The 26,164-nt window shown below is 36.0% G+C and overlaps 1 protein-coding gene across 1 annotated transcript in view; it reads left to right on the top strand.

The window, feature by feature from the left end:
- The window catches only part of LOC150095576 (solute carrier family 4 member 11-like), a 341,029-nt gene that overhangs the window by 131,204 nt on the left and 183,661 nt on the right, over nt 1-26,164 (top strand). Inside the window, exon 6 of the mRNA XM_090410034.1 lies at nt 18,041-18,163. Coding sequence (XP_090266160.1) covers nt 18,041-18,163 — 123 coding nt within the window. The remainder of the gene's footprint in view (nt 1-18,040; nt 18,164-26,164) is intronic.

Here is a 26,164-nt window from a genome sequence, read left to right as displayed (position 1 = left end):
AGCCTTATACAATACCTTTACTACCACTCTTGAGATAGTGATTGGTCTGTAATTTTCTACTGCAGTCTTGGAGCCTCCTTAATACAAAGAAACTATTTTACCTTCTTTCCACTCTCTAGGGACATTACCAGAGCTCAGACTTAAGTTAAACAACCAAGATAGAAGCATTGACAATTCATTTGCACATTCATGTAATACCCGAGCAGGTATCTCATCCAGTGGAGGCTTGTGTCTTGAAATCGTGGGGGTGCTGCAACTTTTGAATTTTTGATATTTTATCCAAATACGTGTTTGGATGAAATCTCAAAATTTTGATGAGTCAAAAGACTCATCATGGGAGGTCCTTCCTAAGAAACACAAAGTCTATCAAGACTCATTGAGGGGAGGTCCCCCCACCTGAGAAACACAAAGTCTATCATTCTTTCTTTTAAGGTTACACGGTGATCAGCATTCATATTTATGAATTTAAGGACACAAAACACACGTGTTGAAAAGATTATTTTACTGATTAATAATAAAATAATAACTTTATGTTTTGACCCCTGTATTGAGGTCATCATCAGAAGGATAGATGTGTATAAGAACCAAGCTACATGCTGTTGCATTCTATACAGGTAAATTACATCTACGTTGTTAACTAATCTTTTTTCTTGGCCTTCCCTCTAGTGATTAAAAAAAAAAAAAATTTTAAAAACTACAATAAACTCTGCTAAAGTCCTCACATACTAGGATTCTTCTGGAATTATACAGTTCATATTGTTATATTACGATTATTTTCTGGATTTGTACAGTAAGGTTGCTATTGAATGTTCAGGAAAAAAAAAACACTTCACCAAGTCTTCTTGTATTGAGATTTTTCTTTGTGGTTGCTATGAAGGTTGTAGATGGGTCCTCCACATTCTTGGAATGGTTAGACCATCATTTTTATTCAGATTCAGATCGTTTGAGCATTTCACATGCTTCCTTGAATTTCCGCTCAAACCAGGTTTTGGTGTGGTGTAGGGACTTGGTACCTTTCCAATCAATTCTGTGGTATGCTTGGAGTGCGTGGTCAGAAAGGCCAGTTTTTCCAGAATGGAGGTATTTTATGTGTCGTTTGTGTTCATCCTTCCTGATTGGGATGGTTCGCCCTGTTTCCCCTATGTATGGTATGTTACATATGCATTGTATTTTGTAAACCCCTGGGTAGGCTAGGTGTGGCAGAGGATCCTTGGAAGAACTGAGTAGGTGTCTTAATTTTGTTGGAGGTTTAAAGGTGGTTTTGATGTTGTATTTGTGTAGTGTTCTGTCTATTTTTTTGGATATGCCTCTAGCATATGGTATAGCAATAGCATTCTTGAAATCTTTTTTGTTATTAGTGATATCTTTGTGGAGGATCTTGTGAATGGTTTTTATACTGTATCCATTTTTTATAAAGGTATGTTTGATGGTCTCATATTCATGGTTAAGAGCTTGTTCGTTTGAACAAATAGTTTGAGCTCTGTGTTTAAGGGTGCTTATGACCCCTAGTTTTTGTGTTGGGTGGTGATAAGAAGTTTTGTGTATGTACTGGCCTGTGTGTGTAGGTTTGCAGTAAACTGAGAAGGAGAGACAGCCTGAAGGAAGACGTGTGTCTAGGAACAGAAGAGAATTGTCTTCTTCTATTTCAATGGTGAATTGGATGCATTTGTGTTGTTTGTTCAGGTGGCTAAGGAATGTATTTAGTGCTTTGCAGCCGTGGGGCCAAATGGAGAAAATATTATTATTATTATTAAACAAGACCTCATGGAGTCAAAGACTCATCTAGGAGTATATCGGTGACGTATCTGAGCCAAATTTTGGGTTTTAAGTAAGCCGACTCTAGAGCTCGTTGCTCAAAGTCTTCCATATAAAAGTTTGCTATTGGGGGGGGGGGGAGTGGTGAGCCCATGGCTGTACTCTCTTTTTGAAGGTAAAAATTGTTTTGCCACACGAAATATCCAGAGCAGAGTACGTGGGCAAAGAGAGCCGTGATGTCGTGTGGAAATATGTTCTGTAAGAGTAAGATAGCATTGATAGGGACATTGGTGAAAAGGGAAGTTATGTCAAAGCTGACTAATAGATCTTGGTCATTGAGTGTAATGTTTTTAATTTTGTTTATGAAATGTTGTGTATTTTTTATGTAGGAAGGGGTCTTTGAGATCTTGGTCATTGAGTGTAATGTTTTTAATTTTGTTTATGAAATGTTGTGTATTTTTTATGTAGGAAGGGGTCTTTGAGATCTTGGTCATTGAGTGTAATGTTTTTAATTTTGTTTATGAAATGTTGTGTATTTTTTATGTAGGAAGGGGAATGACCAACCAATTCTTTGATTGTGGCCGCTAATTTTTTGGCTAAGTGGTAATTCGGGCTGTTGATTCCTTCCACAATTAATGGTGTGTCTGTTTTGTATACTTTTGGCAGACCATAAATTCTGGGTGCATGGGCATACTGCGGTATTAATTTTTTAATTGTTTCTTCTGGCCACGTGTTAACTGATTTAAGTAGTTCAGCAGTTTTCTTTTTGTTGTGTTGCATGGGGTTGTAATTTACCATTTGGTAGGTGTTGTGGTCCGATACCAAATGGTTCATTTTTTCTATGTAGGTTGTCCGATTTAAAACAACAGTGGCATTCCCTTTATCTGCTTTTGTGATAATAATGTCACGGTTATTTTTTGGGGATTTGAGGGCCGGTTTTTCAGCTTTGTTTAGGTTGCTGCTTAATTTTTTGGTTGAATTTAGTAAACAGGCAGTTTCCATCCATATTTTGTCAGCTAAATTGGCGGGGAGAGATCTTAAACCTCTCTCGATATGATAGATTATATCTAGTTTATTTACTGACCTCGGAGCAATGGCTTAATTTAAACCTTTCTCTAGTAGCGAGAGTTCACCTTGGGTGAGGTTGTAATCCGCCAAGCGAAAGAACTCCCCCAGTGTCAACCCTGTAACCACCTCTCAACAGTTTAAAAGTCTCAATCATATCACCTCTCCTTCTTCTATCCACTAAGCTCTGCAGTCCACATTCCCTCAGCCGATCCTCATTACTAACATGGTACAGTCCTGAAACAGTCTTTGTACCCTTTCCACAGTTAATTTATCCCCTTCAAATCCTGGGGACCAAATTTCAGAACAATAGTCTAAGTGTGGTCTGATCAGAGACTTATACAACGGAATGTTAACCCTTTTATCTCTGCAGGTCAGTGTCTTTCTCATTATTGCAGCAATCCTCTGTGTTACCTTCACCACCTTTGCAATATGTCCCATAAACTTCAGGTTTCTATCAATCATCAACACCAGATCTCTTGTCTCCCCTACTTCCTCCAGTATGACTCCTCCCATAGAGTATGCAGCGTCCCATCGATGTTTCCCAACCCTCAAGACCTTACATTTTGCTGCATTAAACCGACACCCCCATTCATTTGCCCATCTATCTAGCTTATTCAAATCCTCTTGCAGGGCTACCACATCTGCACTATTACTAATAATCCTTCCCAGCTTTGCCTCATCTGCAAGCAACTGAATATCCCCTTGCAATCCACTGACAATGTCATTGATATAAAGGTCACTATAGGTCCCAGTACTGAGCCCTGTGAGACCCCACTTGTAACCCTCTGCCTCCTTGAAACTGTCCCACCATACACAACTCTCTGATACCTATTGGACAGCCAATCCTGAATCCAGTTGACCAATCTGACAGCCAGCATCCTTTCTTCTGTAGGAGATGCATTTGAAATTGGGTGAAGACTGTTCATTAAGGTATTTCCTGTAAAGATAGGATAGTGGATGGAAGCGTTGCCATTCTTGTCAGCAGCTGTTTTCCATTCCAACAACTACCTCCTCATACAGTTGTCATCAGTCTCTTATTACAGTGGGCAGTATTTATCACCTGGTGCTGGTATCTCCCAGTACAACCTTGGTAATCTCATTTTGCATTTACCATACTCTTTATGTTAATATTGAGCCTATAATCAATGGTGATTTAAATGGCCACAGTATTCTGTGGGATAGTGCAATGACTAATATTTGAGAGAGGTTATCTAACGCATGCTTGCTCAACACCTCTCCATCTTAAACATAAAGTAATGCATACTTGAAGTTTTCATACTTGAACTTTCACAGCAACAGAGTTTAACTTGCCCCCCCCCCCCAGATGTTCAATTGCTGACCTAAAAGCACCTGGCAAAAAATATCCTAATTGCTAAAACATTGGCAACTTTTTATCTCCCTTTCTGGTCCTAAAAAGAAAAGCCAAAAAAATCTCAAATTTTTTTCTCTTCATATGGTTTGGAACTCTATGCTAGGCCACCCAAGAAAAAAAAACTGATATTTGCTTTGCTTCAGTGTTGATAAGGGCTGTAGAACTAGATAGCATCCATTATGAGAGGGTAAACATCTCCACAACAGACTTCTGTGAAGATCAGTTTCTGGATTCCTTGCAATGGATTATTATTTTTTTTCCAAAGCCAGGTTAGGATCTAAAAATTCCAACTTATTTTTCAGCTTTTACACATCATTCGACATTAAATCAAACACTTCAATTGGAAACACCCATTAGAGATGCATTTCTTAAAAACACGTACTTAGTAGTTTTCTTTGATATGGAGAAAGTGTATGCCTGCAGATTAAAATAAATTTTTACTGGGAAAGAAATTATATTCTTGTTTGATCCTTTATTCAAGTATAAACACACAAAGTTTGTGCATTAATTATATTCACAACTAAGCTATATAGAGACTGGTGACTTCACATCAATTGCTTTAGTATTCCATAATGCACACTTCCTTTTAATATGTATATCGCTATGCATTAAGGGATGGGTCGCTACCCAGACCTGTTTCAAACTTTGAGATCTCATCAGTGTGAGTCAGACCCAGGAAGATACTATGGCTGAATTAATGCAGAAGTCGTATTTTCCATATACATTTACGTTCCTCAAGCAACCAACAGTCATGGATATCTCACCAGATTGAGTAGGAAGATATTCAAAACAACAGTGTCTTTCCTGAGCATACACTGCTGCTTCATGCCAATTCTGTTTTAGTCTTATTTAATATTTTCAGTCCATCTCATTTAGGACTCATCTCTTTTCCTAACACCTTTTGGATTATTCAAACATAATCTTACTGACCAATGGAACATCCTACATTCTGACAACGTGGTAATCAGTTTAGCCTTTCCTTACATAAGATAGTGCTAAGAGGTGGGTGACCAATTGCTTCAGCATATCTTGTCATTATTCATTAAGTCAAACCATCTTATTATCAATATACTCTTTAAACACCATCGATCAAAAGCATCGAATCTCTGATTATCACTCTTACAAAATGTCCATGTTTCAGCTCCATAATGCGTAACAAGATAACCAGACTATTGTAGGTTTTAAGTTTTTTTTTATTGATATTCTGCTATCTTTCTTAACTTTTCATAATTTTTGGAACACTTCTAAAGCCATCTTTAATCTTCTACCCACTTCATTCCCCGCTTGTCCACGCGGTTAGCCTAGTGGCTTTGCGCTTCGCAACCATATGCCTGGGGAAGGAGTGTCCTGGGTTCGATTCCCGTTGCTGACGCGAGGAGCTTAAGGATCTTCCTTAGCCATATCCAAGTTAGCTGGTCTTGGGCGTGGACAGCAGGGGTTTTTCCCCCAGTTTATCTGGGGTTTTCATCCCGCAAGCAGGCAAACCTGCCCCATGATAATACATACACGGATCTACAGCCATAAATACCTAACCCTCCTCAATAGGGATGGGGGAGAAAAGGGAGGAAACTCCATATGAATAAATAAAATAAAAAAATTTATTTTATTTATTCATATACACATTTTTTGAGGAAACACAGAGGATCCATTTTTATCATCTGTTTTCATTACTTTTATTTTCTCAATATTGATAATCAAACGTAGTTGGCTCTTAGCATCATTAATTGCAGCAATAAAGGAATTCATTTCTTTCACATAATTTGTGAATAAGGTCAGATCATCAGCATAATCCAGATCAGATATTCTAAGATTCTTAGACAACTTTAATCTCCATTTTTCCCTTGCAGAGTCTTGTACATCGCAAAATTAATTACAAGGCTAAATAGAAATGGTGACAGGACACATCCCAGTCTTACTCCAGTTATTTTAAGCTATTTAAAATAACTATAGAGCGAGTCTCACTTCAGTTATCTTAGTAGCTGAGTGACTGATATTGATGAAGTGAGGAATGAAGTGGGTAGAAGATTAGGGGTGGCTTCAGACGTGTTCCAAAAATTATGAAAAGTTTAGAAAGATAGCAGAATATCAATAAAACAAAACGTAGACCCTACAACAATAATCTGGTTATCTTGTTATGCATTATGGAGCTGAAACATGGACATTTTGTAAGAGTAATAATCGGAGATTCGATGCTTTCGATCGATGGTGTTTAAAGAGTATATTGATAATAAGATGGTTTGACTTCATGAATAATACTAATGCTTTAAGCCTCGCTGTTATCATATAACATATGTAACATATAACTGTTATCATATAAAGCAGTCATAATACTAATAAATGAATCCTTCCATAAGCTCCACAGTCCTTTATCCTTTTGATAATGTGATAATGCTGAGGATTTTACTTGCAATAAACAATAGGCTGATTCTATGCAGTACAATCTCCTTTCTTAAAATTGGTCACTGCTATACTTAGTCTATGGAAACTTTACCACTTTGATTGTTTTACTTGGTTATTAATTTTATATGTTAGTCTATTCTCATTATTTGAATGCTCCCCCAGTCTCTTCGTACATTCTCTACTTTAAGCAGTTAACTGTATTGCCTCACTGCTCAAATGATTCTGCTTTTGCTTCTCTCTAACCTAAAACAGATAGACTAGTTTCAAACACACTGTTTCTACATCAAAATTTTTTAGGCTAGCTCTTTCATAACACCTGAGCTAATCATCCTGGTAAATTCTAGCAATATCAATACCATTCACTGCTTCAGTGTTAGGCCTTGGTGTACAATACATTGTCAAAGCTTTAACTGCAACGTGCTCTTCACAAAGTAGTGGTCTGATCCTATCTCTACACCTCTATACGTCGTATTGTTCTACACAGAACTGTCATTTACTATTAATCAGAACATAATCATGTTCTTATGGATACCATCAAGTGGAACTGAAGTGTACTTGTAAATATCCTTATGCTTGAAATATGTGTTGGATATTCTCAGTCCATTTAGCTTGCATAACGGGAGCACTCTCTCACCATTGTCACTGCAATTACCAATTTCAAGTGATTGGATTATTTCTGCTAGAAATTAGAATCAGGACCAATGTTGGCATTCAGATCCCTTAAAATAACTGTTATACTACCTTTCCTAAAACTGCATAGTATATCTTAACTGGTTAAAGAAGCACTCTTCTTCCCATCTTCTGGATCCTCAGTAGAGCATAGTAACTAACCACATTCATAGCTTTAATAACAGTTTTAAATTTAGCAGTTATTAGCCTTCTTCCATTTATCTTCCCTTTTATAATCAATTGAAGTATCTTATTATATTTTTCATTACGAAGTAGGTGACCAAGATATGCGGTTTTCCTTCTTTTTATGGTATTTAAAAGTTCACATGATTTCCCCGTTTGTTCTAGTACTTCCTGGTTGGACGTTTTTGCTGTCCATGGGATTTTCAACATTATTTTGTATATCCACATCTCAAAGGCTTCAAGTCTTTTTATTGATATTGTCTCCAAGTTTCTGCACCATACAGCAGTACAGACCATACATAGCATTTAACCATGCATGCTCTAAATTTAAACTGCGGTTACACAGTGTTGATTTCATCAAGAGAAAATTTTTTCTTGCCATTTCAATTCTAAATTTTATTTCCATTTCTGGATTGCAGTCTTCATTTAACCAGCATCCAAGATACTTAAACTTTGTCACTCTTTCTATTTGTTTTCCATTTAAAGAAAGTGCTGAATTAAGAATGGTTTCTTGCTTATGACCATGAATTTAGTTTTGGTGATATTTATTTTTAATTCCATTTTTTCATTCTCTTCGTTCACTAGTTCCAGAAGATTTTGAAGATCCTGAATATTGTCAGCCAGGAGAGCTGTGTCATCAGCATATCAGATGTTACTGATGATTTCACCATTTACATTAATCCCTTCCTTTCTTCCTATCAAGACTTTTTGAAATATGGCTTCTGAGTATATGTTAAAAAGAAGAGGTGACAGCACACATCCTTGCCTTACTCCTCATTTGATGTTAATGGAGTAATAATGTCATCAACTTGAACAGATGGCTTTTGGTTCCAATATAAGTTTTCAATGATCCTGATGTCTTTACCATGTAATCCAATTTTCTTTAATAGTACACTCATTTTAGCATGTTGGACTTTGTCAAATGCGTTCTCAAAGTTGATGAAGCAAATGAATATTTCCTTGTTTTGGTCAATACATTTTTGGAATAAGATCTGAAAACAGAAAAGAGCCTCTCTTGTTCCCAAACCGTTTCTAAAGCTGAATTGGGTATCACTGATGGTGTCTTCACATTTTGTGTATATTCTTTTTTGAATTACTTTCAGAAACATTTTGAGAATGTGACTCATTAGGCTGATCATTCTATAATCACTACAAGTTTTCGCATTTGCTTTTTTAGGTAGCATGATGAAGGTCGACTGTAACCAGTCGTGAGGGATTATGCCTGTATCGTAGATCTTATTAAATAGCTTTACTAATATATTAATGTTGTCACCTTCTAATAACTTTAATATTTTCTGTAAAGTTATTAGATCTAGGTCTGATATTCTATCCAGGCCTAAGGCTTTACCATTTTTGTTTAGTGCACATTTTACCTCTGATCTTAGAATGCATGAACCTTCCATATGTTCATAAGTATTTTATGGGTTTTGTCTGTTATCAGTAAAGAGTTTTGCTATATATTTCACCCATTCTTGTATTTTATCATCCTTTTCAGATATTATTTCTCCCTTTTTGTTTCGAAGTATACAGAATTGTTTTTTCTTAGATATACCTGAGGTCTCTTTCAGCTTTTTGTGTAGATTAAGATTGTTATGCTTTTCCTGTAGAATTTCTATTTCTTTACATTTTTCATTTATCCAGATTTCTTTTGCTTCTTTGATCTCTTGCTATTTAATAATTTTCTGAACCTCTTTATATTTTGTTGAACTACGATTTTTATATGATCTGCATTGATCCATGAGAGAAAGAATTTCATCAGTTATCCAATCTTTTTTTTTACTGCTCTATTCAGACACAAGGCATTGGTACATTTCTCTATGAAGACATTTTAATTTGTCCCATGATTCATCAACCCTCATGATATCATCATTCTTGATAAGTGACTCTTGATTCAGATCTTGACTCAATTTGTTTCTTATCTCTGTTTTTTAATTTTTCTAAATCAAACCTTTTTTTGTTGATGTTACTTCAGTATAGCTTTCAGTCTAAGTTTTAACTCTGCCACCCGTAGGTTATGATCAGAAGCAATATCTGCACTAGGATAGGTTTTTGTACTCTTTATAGAAATTTGCAATTGTTGATTAATTAGCAAGTAATCAATTTGGTTTCTGACTATATTCCCATTATTATCCTGTGGTGATTGCCAAGTATGCAGCCTTTGGGATGGTAGCTTAAACCATGTGTTTGTGATTATTAGCTCCTCTTCCTGGAAGAATTGAATAAGATGGTGCCTCTCTCATTTCTTGTTCGTGATCCATGTTTGCCAACTACATCTCCACTTCTAACTTTCCCAACTTTAGCATTGAAATCACCCATCATCATGGGTGATTTCAATGCATTAATATCATGCTTTTTTATGCTTTTCATTAGTTCTTTTAATTGATCATAAAATTCTTCGATCTCGGTATCACTCTTGTCAGCAGCAGGGGCCATAGACCTGTAAAAGATTAACATCTAGTAGTTGATCTTTCAGTTTGAATAACATCATCCTATCTGAGTAGGGAATAAAGCTCAACAGTGACTTATTGACATCTTTGTTTAATATTATTCCAACTCAGTTTTGATGGTTGTTTTCACTACTTCCAGAGTGATACATTGTCATGTCATTAACTTGAATTTTGCCTGATCCTGGCCACCTAACGTCACTCATTCCTAAAATCCCAATTTCAAGTCTTTTCATTTCTTGGATAGCATTTCTTAGCTTACTTGCTTCATACAGGGGCCTGACATTCCAGGTTCTTAGTTTTGATGAACACACCATTTTGATTGTAAGTGAAGGTTTCTGTGGTTTAGAAGTTTATAAAGCATATTCTGGCAGTTGGACCACATTTTTTTTATTAAGCTAAAAACAAAATAAAGAAATAAAACCCGACAAGTTTCGTAAGGCGTTTGACTTACAATAAAATTTACACAAAAACGAGACATTATTAAAAATAGTTCATACTATACAGTTGTAGCCGTCTGACTATTCATAAAATTAAAAAATCAGAATGCAGATTCAAAGCAGTGCTAAGTTTAAACAATGCAGGATGATGCCATGCTCTGTTGTTCACGTTCATAATTTCTGAGGTCTGACTAAGGTATATTTTTTTTTTATCAAAGCTGACTAAACTTCGTGTAGAAAGCTAGACCTGATTTGTGTTCTCTTCTGTTTTGCACATCCTTTTGGTGTTTAAAAAAACCAGGTGTTTATAAAATTTATTGTTCTTGCGGCATCTGCTATGTAGGACAGACAGGAAGATCTCTGGAGAAATATGCATGAACAAACACCAAAAGGATGTGCAAAACAGAAGAGAACACAAATCAGGTCTAGCTTTCCATACCACTTCCACTGGCCACAATATACTCCGGCAGAAAACAAACATGTCTTACATAGGAAAAAACTGTTACATAAGGAAATTTAAAGAAGCTGCAAACATGCTTAGAATTCCAACACAATGCAATAAAAACCAAGGCTTAATTCTACACCAAGTTTGGTCAGCTTTGATAAAAAAAAAAAAATAAATAAATAAAAAAAAATATGCCTCAGTCAGACCTCGGACATTATGAATGCGAAGAACAGAACATGGCATCATCCAACATTGTTTAAACTTAGCACTGCTTTGAATCTGCATTCTGATATTTTAATTTTATGAATAGTCAGACGGCTACAACTGTATAGTATGAACTATTTTTAATAATTTCTCGTTTTTGTGTTTTAAACTTTAAGTTACCTTTTACCCCTGAAGATGTAAGTCAAATGACTTACGAAACTTGTTGGGTTTTATTTCTTTATTGTGTTTTTAGCTTAATAAAAAAAAATGAGGTCAAACTACCGGAATATGCCTTATGAACTTCTAAACCACAGAAACCTCCAATTACGATTAAATGCTCAAGGTGAGTGCTTTTGGTATAAAGTTACGCAACTAGAGAAATTACATATTAAACATCTCAATTTCATCAACCGTCTTATATTCTTAATCTGATGCAGAAATAATGAAATCGTACCTAAGTTCATCCAAATCAAGCATGCATTCCATACAAATAAAAGCTAACAGAATTTATTTTGTTAATGAACTAGCTATTCTGAGAGAAAGGATTGCAGTCACTAGATCAGAATTAGCTCAAATAAGTCTAGATACATTTTCTCTATATAATGAGTTAGCCACATCTCTTTTGTCCAACCTGTGGAACAACATAGACATCATCACATATAACAAAGTTGCAGTAATTTCTGATCGGAAGAAGCATATTTTAATCAAAAAATTTAACTTACTTCTTAACAAAAAAAAAAAAAAAAAACACCTAGATTATTCCAAAGTAGTTATTAACCTTTCTTCAAGAGTCCTATCAAGAACCGAAAAAAATCTACTCATAAAAGGTTTCGCCATATTTCCTACCAAAAATTGGCATAATACCTCAAATAGAAAAAGGAATAAGAAATTTGCCTGGTGATACATCAGATCTCGTCCACATACAGAGCACAGCATTACTATTGCGAAGCAAATTACCTCAAAGGAACCTTCCTTACACGGAATACACATCCCTCAAAGAACTAAAATCAGACAAAAATATTGTTATAATCAAAGCAGATAAAGGGAATGCAACAGTAGTTTTGAACTCTGAAGATTATAACAATAAAATGAAAACTCTTCTTGAATATTGTAATACCTATAGACCTTTAGACAGAGATCCCACGTGGCATGCTCACAATAAAACCAATGATCTAATTAAAAAGATGCCTAATTAGACTGAAGAACTTAAAAGAACTCAACAATCAAAACACCCATTAGTTCCAAGATTTTATGGTGTACCAAAAATACATAAGATAGGTATTCCCTTAAGACCAATAGTGGATGGAAGAGACTCTCCGACCTCTAATTTAGCAAAACATCTCGCCAACATGATTTTACCTCACACAGGAAAAGCATCTTTCATCAAGAACAGTACATATTTTATTGAGAAGGTAAAAGATATTTACATTGGACCTTCAGACATCTTAGTAAGTTTAGATGTTATCAGCCTATTTACAAATGTTCCAAGAAACGAAACTGTGAATCTCCTGGAAGACCTTTTTCCTCCAGACATCGTAGATCATCTTTATAAACATTGTATAAATAATACTTTTTTCATGTATCAAGACAAGTTTTGGGAACAAAAAGGATTGACTATGGGCTCTTCCCTCTCTCTGGCTTTAGCTAACCTATTTATGGAAAATTTTGAAAATAATGCTTTAATCAATTATCATAAAATACCAAAAATTTGGCTATGCTATGTGGACGATATTTTCATCATATGACCAGGAACAACAGATGAATTCATTGCTTTCAAAGATTACCTGAATAATTTGCATAAGAATATAAAATTTACTTTAGAACAAGAAGAACTTAGAAAACTTCCTGTTCTTCACATCCTATTAGAAGTCAATGAAAAAGATGATAAACTTTCTTTCTCAATATATAGAAAACCTACCAACGCAGGAAGATTTCTTAATGCGGCCTCACACCACCATCCTTCACAAGTTCTAATAAAAACCCTGAAGGACAGAGCGTATAATATTTCTAGCACAGAAAAACAGAGAAATGAAGAATTAGAATATTTAACACAGATCCTCAAAAAAAATGGTTATAAACCCAAGACTATCAAAAAAATTCTCCACACACCTCCTACAAGCATCTCCCAGAAACAAGTTTCAAAAACGCTATCACGCTTCCATATATCAATAATGTTACAGACAAGATGGCTAAATTACTAAACAAATATAACATCAAAGTAGCCTTTCTGCCGTTGGAAAAAATTTCAAGATTTCTATATCCCCCGAAACCTCCACATCATCCTTTAAAAAAACCAGGTGTTTATAAAATTTATTGTTCTTGTGGCATCTGCTACGTAGGACGGACAGGAGGATCTAGGGACATATGCATGAACAAACACCAAAAGGATGTGCAAAACAGAAGAGAACACAAATCAGATCTAGCTTTCCATACCACTTTCACCGGCCACAATGTACTCTGGCAGAAAACATGTCTTACATAGAAAAAAACTTACATAAGGAAATTTAAAGAAGCTGCAAACATGTTTAGAATTCCAACACAATGCAATAAAAAAAAACCAAGGCTTAATTCTACACCAAGTTTGGTCAGCTTTGATAAAAAATAAACCTCAGTCAGACCGCGGACGTTATGAACGTGAACAACGGAACATGGCATCATCCAGCATTGTTTAAACTTAGCACTGCTTTGAATTTGCATTCTGATTTTTTAATTTTATGAATAGTCAGATGGCTACAACTGTTTAGTATGAATTATTTTTAATAATTTCTCGTTTTTTTTTTTAAACTTTAAGTTACCTTTTATCCCTGAAGATGTAAGTCAAACTACTTATAAAACTTGTTGGCTTTTATTTCTTTATTTTGTTTTTAGCTTAATAAAATAAAATGTGGTCCAACTATCGGAATATGCCTCATGAACACCATTTTGAGTCCGGAGATTCTTCGCACCCCTGTCCCATTTAAGGGACGCTAGGGGCCATTTATGTAGATTTGCTCACCATGATGGTTATTCTGGAGAGAGAGAGAATAGAGCAGTAGTTTCTCCATTTGCTTTCTGCTCTGTAGTATTACAGACATACACAATAAACTGTATTGCTATCTCCAATTTTCTAATCACAAGCTTTACCGTCATCATGAGACTTCAACCTCGTGCCAGTACTGACAAAGCTGCTTCCCTCTGTCAGAGGATTGAATCCTTTAATTTTCCTTGTAATCCTAGGTAGGGGCCTTAACCAGGTACTGACAGCCAGAGCCAGCTGAGCCCAGGTTGTTTAAAGAGGTCTGCTCATGTCCTAAGTATAGCCCTTTTATAATAAAGTTACAAGAACATTAGATGAGGGAAAGGCATATACTGCAATTTTCTTAGACTTAGCGAAGGCATTTGACAGGGTACCACATGATAAGCTGATATTTAAGTTGCAGCACATAGGTCTGGATGTCAGATTGGTCAACTGAATTCAGGATTGGCTGTCTGATAGGTATCAGAGAGTTGTGTATGGTGGAGCAGTTTCAAGGAGGCAGAGGGTTACAAGTGGGGTCCCACAGGGCTCAATACTAGGCCCTATATTGTTTAACCTTTATATCAATGCCATTGCCAGTGGATTGCAGGGGGATATTCAGTTGTTTGCGGATGATGCGAAGTTTGGAAGGATTATTAGTAATAGTGCAGATGTGGTAGCCCTGCAAGGGGATTTGAATAAGCTAAATAGATGGGCAAATGAATGTGGGTGTCAGTTTAATGCAACAAAATGTAAGGTCTTTAGGTTTGGGAAACATCGATGGGATGCTGCATACTCTATGGGAGGAGTTATACTGGAGGAAGTAGGGGAGACAAGATATCTGAGGTTGATGATTGATAGAAACCTGAAATTTAGAGGACATGTTGCAAAGGTGGTGAAGGTAACACAGAGGATTGCTGCAATTATGAGAAGGACACTGACCTGCAGAGATAAAAGGGTTATCATTCCGTTGTATAAGTCTCTGATCAGACCACACTTAGACTATTGTTCTGAGATTTGGTCCCCAGGATTTGAAGGGGATAAATTAACTGTGGAAACGGTACAAAGACGGATGACAAAGATGGTTTCAGGACTGTACAATTTTGGTTATGAGGATCGGCTGAGGGAATGTGGACTGCAGAGTTTGATGGACAGAAGAAGGAGAGGTGATATGATTGAGACTTTTAAACTGTTGAGAGGTGGTTACAGGGTTGACACTGGCGAGTTCTTTCGCTTGGTTGAACAGCGGGAAGGAGTGATGACAAGAGGCCATCCCTGGAAGTTACGAAAGGAAACTGTGAGCAAGAGGGTGAGGAGTGGTTTCTTTGCTTGGAGGGTGGTTGAACCGTGGAATGCATTGCCTGATGGAGTGGTGAGAGCGAGAATGGTCAATGAGTTTAAGGAGTGGTATGATAGACTTTGTGTTTCTTAGGGGGGGACCTTCCCTCAATGAGTCTTGACAGACTTTATGTTCTTAGAAATGACCTCCCACAATGAGTCTTTTGACTCCATGGAGGCCTGAATAATAATAATATGAATTGTATGCTATCCTTCCAAATGTCAACATTTCCTATCAATATGTTCCAGGTACCTATAGAAAGAAAAGTTTTACTAATCTATGAAAGAATGATTTGTTATTTCATACATGTTGTTTTGGGGGCCAGAAAAATCAGTCCCCTTAATTTCAGACATGGGGCAATTACCTATCTTCCAACTCTCTTCACTTAATCCACAAAAACCAATTGTCAATGAGAGTTGAAGTTTGGTGATGCTTCCAGAAGCAGTGGAGTCCAAGTACCTATGATGACCTTTGCTCCAAATTAGTCACTAGCTGATATATCCTCTGAGAGTGACCAGTACTGTGAAGAAGGCAAATTTGAATATGAGAAGAGATTAACCCTGCAATCCAATGAAAATCCTGAGGAATTCTTTTGTTTGGATGGCGAGGAGGAATGATTATGGAAAAATGACATGGTTAGACAAAGATGGGAGTAGAGTGACTGATGCAAAGGACATAGTGGAGTTGTTTAATGATCATGTCATTGGAGTATTTCATCCTGGAGAAGTAGGTTTGCAAGAAGAGAGTATGTTTTAAATACCAAGTACTCTGGATGTTAATAAAGCAATGAGACCAGATGGGATTTCACCACAGGTTTTGAGGGAATGTGCTAAAGAACTGACAGCTCCATTGACTTGGCTTTTCAGTGAAAATCTGGCTACAGGAAAGGTCCCAAGGAGTAGGAGGAGGATAAGATTGTGCTACTGCATAAGGGTGGAATGGAAGTGTCAAACTATGCATTCATTATGTATACATAATAAATGCATAGTTTGACATCAGTAGTTAAGATTTCAGAAAAATTAGTCAGAGATCATATACAACATTGGGTAGATGAAGGTAATGTTATCTGTAAGGGTCAGCACAGATTTGTTAAGGGATGCTTGTGTTTTAGTAATCTGATTGCCTTTTACAATAAAGTAAGAAGCGGTTAATGAGAGAAAGGCATGGTTTTTTACAGAAGCATTTGAAAGTGTACTACATAATAAGCTGATATTTAAGTTTCAGCACATGGGTCTAGATGTCAAGTTAGTGAACTGGATTTGGAATTGGTTGTCTGATAGATATTCAGACAGTTGTGTATGAGCGGATATAGTATCAAGGAAGCAGAAGTTATGAGTGGGGATCTCACAGGGCTCAGTACTGGGACCTGTATTGTTTAACCTTTATATCAATTACATTCTCAGTGGATTGCTGGTAGATATTCAATTGTTTGCAGATTATGTAAAGTTGGGAAGAGTTATTAATAATAATGCAGATGTGATAGTCCTTCAGGAAAATTTGAATAAGCTAAACAGTTGAATAAGCAAGTGGTGGTTGGGGGGGGGGTTTCTCTGTTTAATTCAACTAAATGTAAAGTGTTGAAGTTTGGAAGAACTCTCCTGGAGGAAGTGGAAGAGGCAAGGGATCATGGGGTGATGATTCATAGAAACTTAAGTTTATGGGACATATTGCAAAAGTGTTGAAGGTAGCTCAGAGGATTGCTGCAATACTGAGAAGGATGCTGACCAGCAGAAATAAAAGAGTCATGTTTCCATTGTATAAAGTCCTGATCAGGCCACCCCTAGACTATTCTGCTCATATTTGGTCCCCGGGATTTAAAAGGGATAAATTAACCTTCAAAATGGATTATCATTTTGAAGATTAATTAAGATTATCAACTTGAAGGTTAAGATTATTAACCTACAAAAATGATTATCTAGACTTAGCCAGCAAAGGTTGATCAATTGCAGAGCGTCTGCTACTAATGGCTTGCAAAAAGTTAAGCAACTTTGAGCACAGTTAGTAGTTGGAAGGGCTCAATCGTTCGATGCTGTTGGCACACTCTCTCTCTCTCCATGAGTCTTTGGACTCCCTGGAGGTGTCACATAATAATAATAATAATCATTATTATTATTATTAAAGCCTTAAAGTACAAGCCATTAGGAAAAAGAAAACCAGGACGTCCTCTTAAATGATTCAACAATGCCTTCTAAGTCCGGAACAGGCCACACTAAGCTTAAATCCTTGATATGCATGATGATGATTAATAATAATAATAATACAAAGACTGCAAAATGTTAGTCATGTGGATAGGGTGAGGGAATCTGGACTGCAAAATTGAGTAGGAGAGGTGATATAATTGAGACATTTAAGCTGTTGAGAAGTAGTCAGGGTTGATACTGTGGAGTTCTTTCATATGGTAGAACAAGGGAATGGAGGAGGACATGATAGAAATTGCAAAAGGAAGTTGAGCAAGAGGGTGAGGAGTGGTTTTATGCATGCAAAGTGGTTGAACTATGGAATACCTGATAGGGTGGTGTTGAGCACAAATGGTGAATGAGTCTAAATAGTGGTATGAGAGACTTTGTGTTGTCTAGAATGGGCCTCTAGCAGTGAGTCCTGTGACTTGAAATGCTTTTGAATAATAATAATATATTTTGTCATGACTGGTCATTACAAAAATGAACTGTGATCCTTTTTGTTTCTGTAAGACATACCACTAAACATACTTGTACTCTTCATTACAGGTTTTGTTGGGCACAAGACAATCCATAAAACAGTATCTACTATCTTCTTCCTCTACTTTGCCTGCCTCCTGCCCACTATAGCATTTGGAGCTCTCAACGACAATAATACCCAGGGGCAGATTGGTAAGTGTTTTTCTTTTTTTTTTTGCTGTAATTTAATGGAAAAATGATTTAAAAGATTACAAAGAATAAATAACTAGGATATTGTGTTAATAATTGTCACATGTCTATACATGTAATAGATCTTTATACCTTTACCTGTATACATGTAAAGATATAATTTATTAACTTCTATGTATTTCTTCTTTGTGCAATTCTCAAAACACAAGCCATGTAGCATGTCTTCTTGCTGGTATCTTTGTCACAGTTAAGTAAGCAGGAGAATACACTATTGAAGTTTTCTATTGAAGATCAAAGCTAACCATTGTTTATCTTTGAACTCTGTGTATTCTCCAGTTTACTCAGCTATGACCAAAACATAAGCAAACAAATACATGTTACATAACTCATGTTTTGTGATTTATGTTTCAAATGTTGTCAATTGACTTCATCTGTCCTTGATGATGATTTTGTAACAAGGACAAGAAATAGCTGAATTTTAAGTAATCAGTTTTTTAAGGCATAGCTTTCTGACAGATCCATTAGTTCTTATACTAAATGGAACTGGAATGAGGTAGATAAAGGAGAAGTATTAAAGACATTGCAAGTTTCATACAAATTCATCAGTGGAATTTGCATTATTAGCATGGGTGTTGAAGGAATGTACAAGAGAATTAGAAATACATCTAATCTGATTGTTTAACTTGAATCTCAACACATGCACAATTTGCATTATTAGCATGGGTGTTGAAGGAATGTACAAGAGAATTAGAAATACATCTAATCTGATTGTTTAACTTGAATCTCAACACATGCACAATTCCTAATGAGGGGGAAAAATGCCAAAATTCTTGATCTTGTTTTAATCTTGCATCGGTGTAAGCAAACAATTTTTGTACATGAAGCATCTTTATGACTAGTCTACATTGTATATAGAGGCTACTGATTTTACATTATTTGCCCCAGTATCCCATAATGCATAGAAACTTCTTCCTTTTGTGTGAAGTCAACAGCCTCTCTAGACAAGTATGCAGGAGCAGATTAAGCTTGCTGGGAGCCCCTAGCATTAAAATTTACGAGGTCCCTAAAAATTTCTACATTTGGAAAAATTGATGAAGCAGCCTGGTATACTTGTGTGGCAGTATTGAATTTGTCTTTATCTTCTTTTAAAAATAGTAGAAACTGTTTCAGTTCATCATCAAAATGTGTAATATCTATATCATTCTTATAGATCTCTTTTAATTTTTCCACATAGTTCTTGGCCCTTGCAGCCACCAGGTCTGACACCTGCTTGATCTCTCTCTGCAAGTATGTGAAGATTCTTCACGTGAAAACTTGTTTTGCTTATGCTTGGATGAAAGATTAAAATAAGAATATAATTTCTACTCAAGTATGAGATAATTCCATTATATAAGAGTCAAACTAGAATTGATGCAGTAAGTTATAGACCAATCTGTATATCCGGGTTAGTCATTAAGGTGTTGGAGAAGCTGGGTATAACCAGCATCCCAAAACAGGTAGATAACAGGAAATGTTTACTGTTGCAACATTTATAAAGCAGGTCTTGCTTTAGCATTCTGCTTATTTTACAATAGACTGACAGCACAGTTTGATAAAAGGAATGAATATATTGAGCTGCTGCTGGACTTTCAAGGTATTTAACAGTATTCCATATAGGAGATTATTACTAAATGCAAGGGGATTAGTATGCAAAATAGCTTGTGACATGGATAGGAAAATGTTTCATGGAGATGATATCAGAGAAAGAAAAAGATGACCAGTGGAGCACCACAGGGGTCCATGCTTGATCCATTGCTGTTTAACTTGTAAACCTCTGGTTGGTGACAGTGATCATGTTGTACTTTCTTGGAAAGTGGCTAAGTTTATGAATGTTCCATTCAGAAAAGGTTATATGCTGAACTACAAACCAGGAAAATTATGACCACCTGAGGAGTATGCCGGGTCCTGTGCCATGGTATCAGTTATTGGATTAGAAGGATATTGACAGTGCATGGGAAGCATTTCAAAATACTTAAATGATGCGATATCAGAATGCGTCCCTAGCATTCGAAGAATAGAGTAGGAGTGAAATAGATGCGTAACCTAATTAAGCAAGAGATTCATAAGAAAAAAACGTGTGGAAAGAATACTGTATGCATAAGGATGATGTCAGTTATGATAATTATAAGCAGCATGCCAGAAGAGTCACAAGTATTGTACAGAAAGCTAAGTCCAAGTACGAAAAGAAACTTGCTATGCAAGTTAAAGACAACCCAAAAGAATTCTATCATTATGCTGCAAGTAAAAGAAAGAATGAATTTGAAAGAATAACTCTACTAAATGCAGATGCTATGTAGGTGACTGATACAGAAGTGATTATTCAACTAATGAACAGCCATTTTGCTAAAAGCTATGAACTTGGTATATGCAACATTGAACTCACCACTATCTCTTCACTGTATGAGGAAACTCATGTGAATGAGGAGGAAGTACAAATTGAATAAAAATTCAAAAATTCTGCAATAGGAACTGCATGGATATCAGCACCGATATTAAAGGAGTGTTCAGCTGAACTGGCTATTCCCTTGACTAGGCTATATAATTTGATTCTCAGAACAGGGAAGATTCCACAGGAGTGGAAAGGATGTATGATAATCCCACTGCACAAGGGTGGTGCAGAGACTCAGGAGTAGTGGTGAAGATTTTGGAAAAGTTGGTTAGGGCTCGCATTCAGAAATGGGTTGGCAGTAAATCTCTATTTTGCAATGAATAACATGGGTTTACTAAAGGAAGATATTAGCAACTTGCTCACATTCATAACGTTACTATGATACTTTTGGATTTTGCTAAGACTTTTCACAGAATACAGCATGGAAGACTGTTGCATAAATTGGAGAATATGGGATTGGATTATAAACTATTGACATGGATAAGAGAATGGGTGACTGACAGATATCAAAAAGTCGTATATGGGAGGATGTAAATCTGCGAGATTCAAGGTAACCAGTGGTGTGCCTCAAGGATCAGTCCTTGGTCCATTGTTATTCAATCTGTACATTTAATGGCATTGGGAAGAATTTGACATGCGACATACAGCTATTTGCTGAGGATGCAAAGATATATAGGGTAATCAGGAGTGCTGTTGAAATGCAGTACTTGCAGAATGATTTGAATAGGCTGGGTTCTGGCATGGGGATCTGGCTGGTCATTTCAATGTTAATAAATGTAAGGTCATGCACTTTGGTGTAATTAGATATTCAATGTCTTATTATATTGGTGGGATTGTGCTTGAAAAAAACTGAGGATTTGGCTAAGGCTTTTCACAGAATACAGCATGGAAGACTCCAAGACATAAGGATCTCGGAGTTTTAGTAGACAGGAAGTTGAAGTTCAAGAGTCATAGCAAAAATTATAAATACAACATAGAGAATAATGACAATGCTGAAACAGACCTTGACATGTAAAGATAAGGAAGTACATTTTGCCTCTTTACAAAGCCTTGATAAGACCTTACTTGGACTATTGTGTGCAAGTCTGGTTTCCATGGTGATTCTGATACAGTAGAGAAAGTGCCAAGGAGAGTATCAAGAATGATATCAGGATTGTAGAATACTGATTATGAAGACAGATGTAGAATTTGCAGGCTGCTGATGCTGATAAACAGGAGAAAGAGGGGTGATATGATTGAGACTTACAAACTTCTGAAAGGATTTTACAGAATTCCAGTTGTCATTTTATGGAGGGTGGGGAAAGGATGCAAGAGCATCTATGGAAGTTGAGAATGAATGCTGTCAAGAAGGGGGTTAGGGTTAGATTTTTCTCTCATAGAGTAGTGTGTGTGTGGTGAATGGATTGCCTTTGGATGTTGTGTGTGCAACTAGCGTGAATGAATGAATTCAAGAACAGGTATGAACAGCTGGTGCGAATAGTATGGCCTCCCCTCGGTGACTTTCTGACTCTCTGGAGGTCTCTCTTAATAATAATAATATATTAACAACAATTGGGATGATGGTCCAGAGGGGAGTATCCAATTATATACTGTGACCCAAAGTTAGATTGGGTGATAAGGAACATATTGGATATGGAATTCTTGAAAGATGACTTGAACAAACTGATCCAATATCATTTCCTGTATCGCTTTAATGTTGCTAAGTACAAGGTTATACATTTTGGACTAAAGACACTTCAGGCTGAATATTATATTAATGGAATTTGCCTCTATTGGTGATGAAGTTAGAGACTTATAATGGAAAATCAGTAAAAGTTCAAGGGCCTCAATGCTAAGGTAATTAAGTCACCACATCACATAACTTTTTCTTTTTTTTAAATAACTCCAATATTGAAGAGAACACTAACATATAGGAATAAGGAAGTTATCCTCATACTTAACAAAACTTTGAATAAGACCACATCTGAACCTCTGCCCAGATATGGTTATCTGTGGAGATGAGGAACCAGTCAAAGTTCCAGCAGTGAGTAACAAAGATGATATCTGGCCTATAGAATTTTTCATATGAAGAGGAATATGGTCAACAAAGTTTGTGAAATAGGAGAAGCAATATGATAGTAACCCATTGCCATGGAGATCTAACAGTAGAAATGAGATTTTGCACCTCATAGTAAGTGGGAGAAGAACATGGATTCATTCCTGGAAAACAGAATAAGGTATAGGGTGAGTGAATGGAATAAGCTGCCAATAGCCATTGTGAGTGCATCCTCAGTGAATGTTTTCAAGGAGAAGTATTCAGGTACTATATGCCCTTCAAAGAGTCTTCCCTCATGAATATTACACTCCTGCAGATGCCAATATATAATAATAAGAAGAAGATGCTTTTCATAATCATATTCTTATATAATGATAAATCATTCATTGCAATACAATTGGACCTAGAACTGATTTTGTTACCCATAGACATAATTTTGATACAAATGAATAATTAATACAAATCAACCAATTTTGATAGTGATCCTAAATATCATATTCTGTTAAATTTCTTTAAGCCAGGAAGAAATTATAATAAATTAATTATGGTCCAATTATAGGAAAGAAAAAAATGGAATTTAATAAGTGTAGAATGAATTTGTCTTGAACCAAAAACTAGTTTAATGGAAATTAATCTCCTGAAGTGTACTAAATTATCATGTGGAATAACCATCTTGTGAATAAAATTATTGTTCACAAAATTACAATTATTGCAAAAAAAAAAAAAAATTAACATTTTAAATTGTTTTACCAATAAAAACGAAATTACAACAAGATTAAAAGAAGGAACAGAAAACACTTCTATACAGCTCTTAAAACCAAAACTAATTTAACAAAACTATGCATCACACCAAATGAGCAATAGAATATCACATGTAAATAGCTTTGCTATTTACATATGATACTTGTTGAAATCGGAGTAAAGTTTTCAATTATCAATACTTCTGTTGCTTTCACAGTCATGATTTCTGCAACAAAGTTATGTTATTCTAATTGAGAGAATTCAAGAAATTTGAACATTATTAAAATTTATCATATCGTTTCAATATTGGTTTCAAACACTTGTTTTCAGTGGCGTACTCAGGATTTAATCTTGGAGGGGGCCGAACACTCAGGATTTAACCTTGGGAGGGGGGACTGAGTTGAGTAGACATTTTGCGAATACACACTACACATCGCATACGACCTATAACTGAGCATCTGCAGTGATTGATAATTCATAAGTAGCACACAAAATAAATAAAAAAAATGAATTTTAATTAGGAAAAGATTTTTGGAAATTTTTCTAGTGTTTTTTCCTTTTCTTTGGGGGGTGCCCGGGCCCCTTACCCTCCCCCCTCTGGGTGTGCCACTGTTTGTTTTAGTGGCAAAATTAGGTAAACAAATTATGTACATCTAACATATGTAAGCTAGTCCATCCAAGATGGGTTGAGTCCCCTAATTAGAGGTTTTTAGGCAATTAATGCAGCTGGCTTGTCTCTGCTGCATTCCCCTAAGGGCAAGCATTTATAACTGTAAATCTGTGTTCACAGGGCTGGTTTTTCTGAGGAATAAAAAAGCCCAGTTTCTTGGAGAAAAAAAAACTCCACCTCCATATTATTATTATTATTTGACACCTCCAGGAAGTCCAAGGACTCATCAAAGGAGGGCACCTGCTCTACAACTCTGCTTTTTGCAAAGCAGACTGCAAAAGCAATATGACACCAGATAACTCACCATTTGATTAAAAACAACCAATAAAGATTCTTCACATCATAGACAAGATTCAAACCTGAGTATTATTATTATTATTTTTTTTTTATTTTGTCTTTATTTTATTTTGTTTTTGTTTTTTTAAAATTTTATTTGTCTAGTGGACAGTAGGAAGAGAGGTGATATAATAGAAAGTTGGTAATATAAGATTGTTATAGGATTAACGTTGAAGAGGTGTTTCATAAAATGGTGGGAGATTGGGGGAAAACAAGAGGTCATCCCTGGAAGCCATATAAGAAGGCTGAGAGAATTTGAAGTATGATGAGCTGTGTGTATGACATGAGGAATCTCCTAGATGAGTTTGACTCCATGGGATCTTAGGATAATAATATATATATATATATATATATATATATATATATATTTTTTTTTTTTTTTTTTTTTTATGTGACTCCCACTCATGAAAGGTTTAATTGTAAACCTAAAGTACATTCATGCCATAGGTGGGCTAAAGATTTTTTTTTCTATTTTTATTGATTTTTTTTTTTTTTTTTTACCTGGTCTGGAAACCATACTCTAGATACCAAACATGGAAATTTTTCCAGCCCTTCATGCCTCAAATAACCAAGGAAGTGGTCTCACACCAGGCGATGAAACTCATTTCCCACCTAAACACAAACATTCATGCCTTAGCGAGATTTGAACTCGCAGCCTGTTGGTTGGAGAGCAGATACACTTGGCCAAGCAGGGCTCAACTACACCAACTGAGCTACAAAGGTTCTTCAAAAGCCACTAACAGGTCAACAGTTATAGCACTTCTTCTTCTTCGCGTTATTCCCGCTTCCTATGCAGGGTCCGCGTGTTACTTAGATGCGACTACTTGTTAGTACTACTCCCAACCGACCCGTCGCCTGGTCTACCGCTGGGGGGGATATATTTTTGACTGTAGAGGTGTATGTTCACGGGGCCAGTTTGCCTGTTTGCGGGATGAAAAACGCCAGATAAACTGGCGGAAAAAACCCTACTGACCGTGCCCAAGACTGGCTAACTTGGCTATGCCTGAGGAAGATCCTCAAATTCCTCATGTCTACAATGGGAATCGAACTTGGGACACTCCTTCCCCAGTCATATGGTTGCGAAGCGCAAAGCCACTAGGCTAACCGCGCGGTCGTCAACAGTTATAGCACATTTCATCAAATTCAATAAACATGTAATTTCGCCTAATTTTGCTAGTACAAATGATTTTGACTGAAAACAAAAATTAAATGATTCGATAAATTTTAATAGAGATCCAAAATACCAAATTCAGTAAATTTCACTCAACTAGTATAGAATTATTAATATCATTTAAATCGATTTTCCAATAAAAATATGCTCCTTATAATCAAATTCTTATGCATATTCAAAATTCCATCCAGCCAGAGCAGAGCTATTGCTATAGCTATATATACCTTCAATATGTTGTGAGTGTGTTCCTGCAAATGGTATGATTAAACGAAAATTTGGAATGGCTTGAAAATTTTTTTTGTAAATCGAGTACCAAATTTGAGTAAAAATCTATTCACCTGAATGGTTGTTTCAGAATAACTTGCATAAATGACTAATGAGTAAAACCGAAATGCATATAAACATCTACTTCTCCATTCTCTTGTTTACTATTTTTGCTGTTTTTCAGAAGATATCTTTGCAGCATCCATTCATTTTGCAAACCTTCTCATCATCTTATGGCTATTATATTACTCCTTTTCATAATTTTTTTTTTGCACCATCTACCATCCATCAACTTACCATCTATAGAAAATACTAATGTTATTTTTGTCTGTTAATTGCATGTGTTCTCAGAGTGAGTT

The sequence above is a fragment of the Typopeltis vanoorti genome, chromosome 20, assembly GCF_054136105.1.
Source record: "Typopeltis vanoorti isolate ZY-2024b chromosome 20, IOZ_Tvanoo_1.0, whole genome shotgun sequence".
Lineage (NCBI taxonomy): Eukaryota > Metazoa > Arthropoda > Arachnida > Uropygi > Thelyphonidae > Typopeltis > Typopeltis vanoorti.
This window is presented reverse-complemented; position numbering and strand designations above follow the sequence as displayed.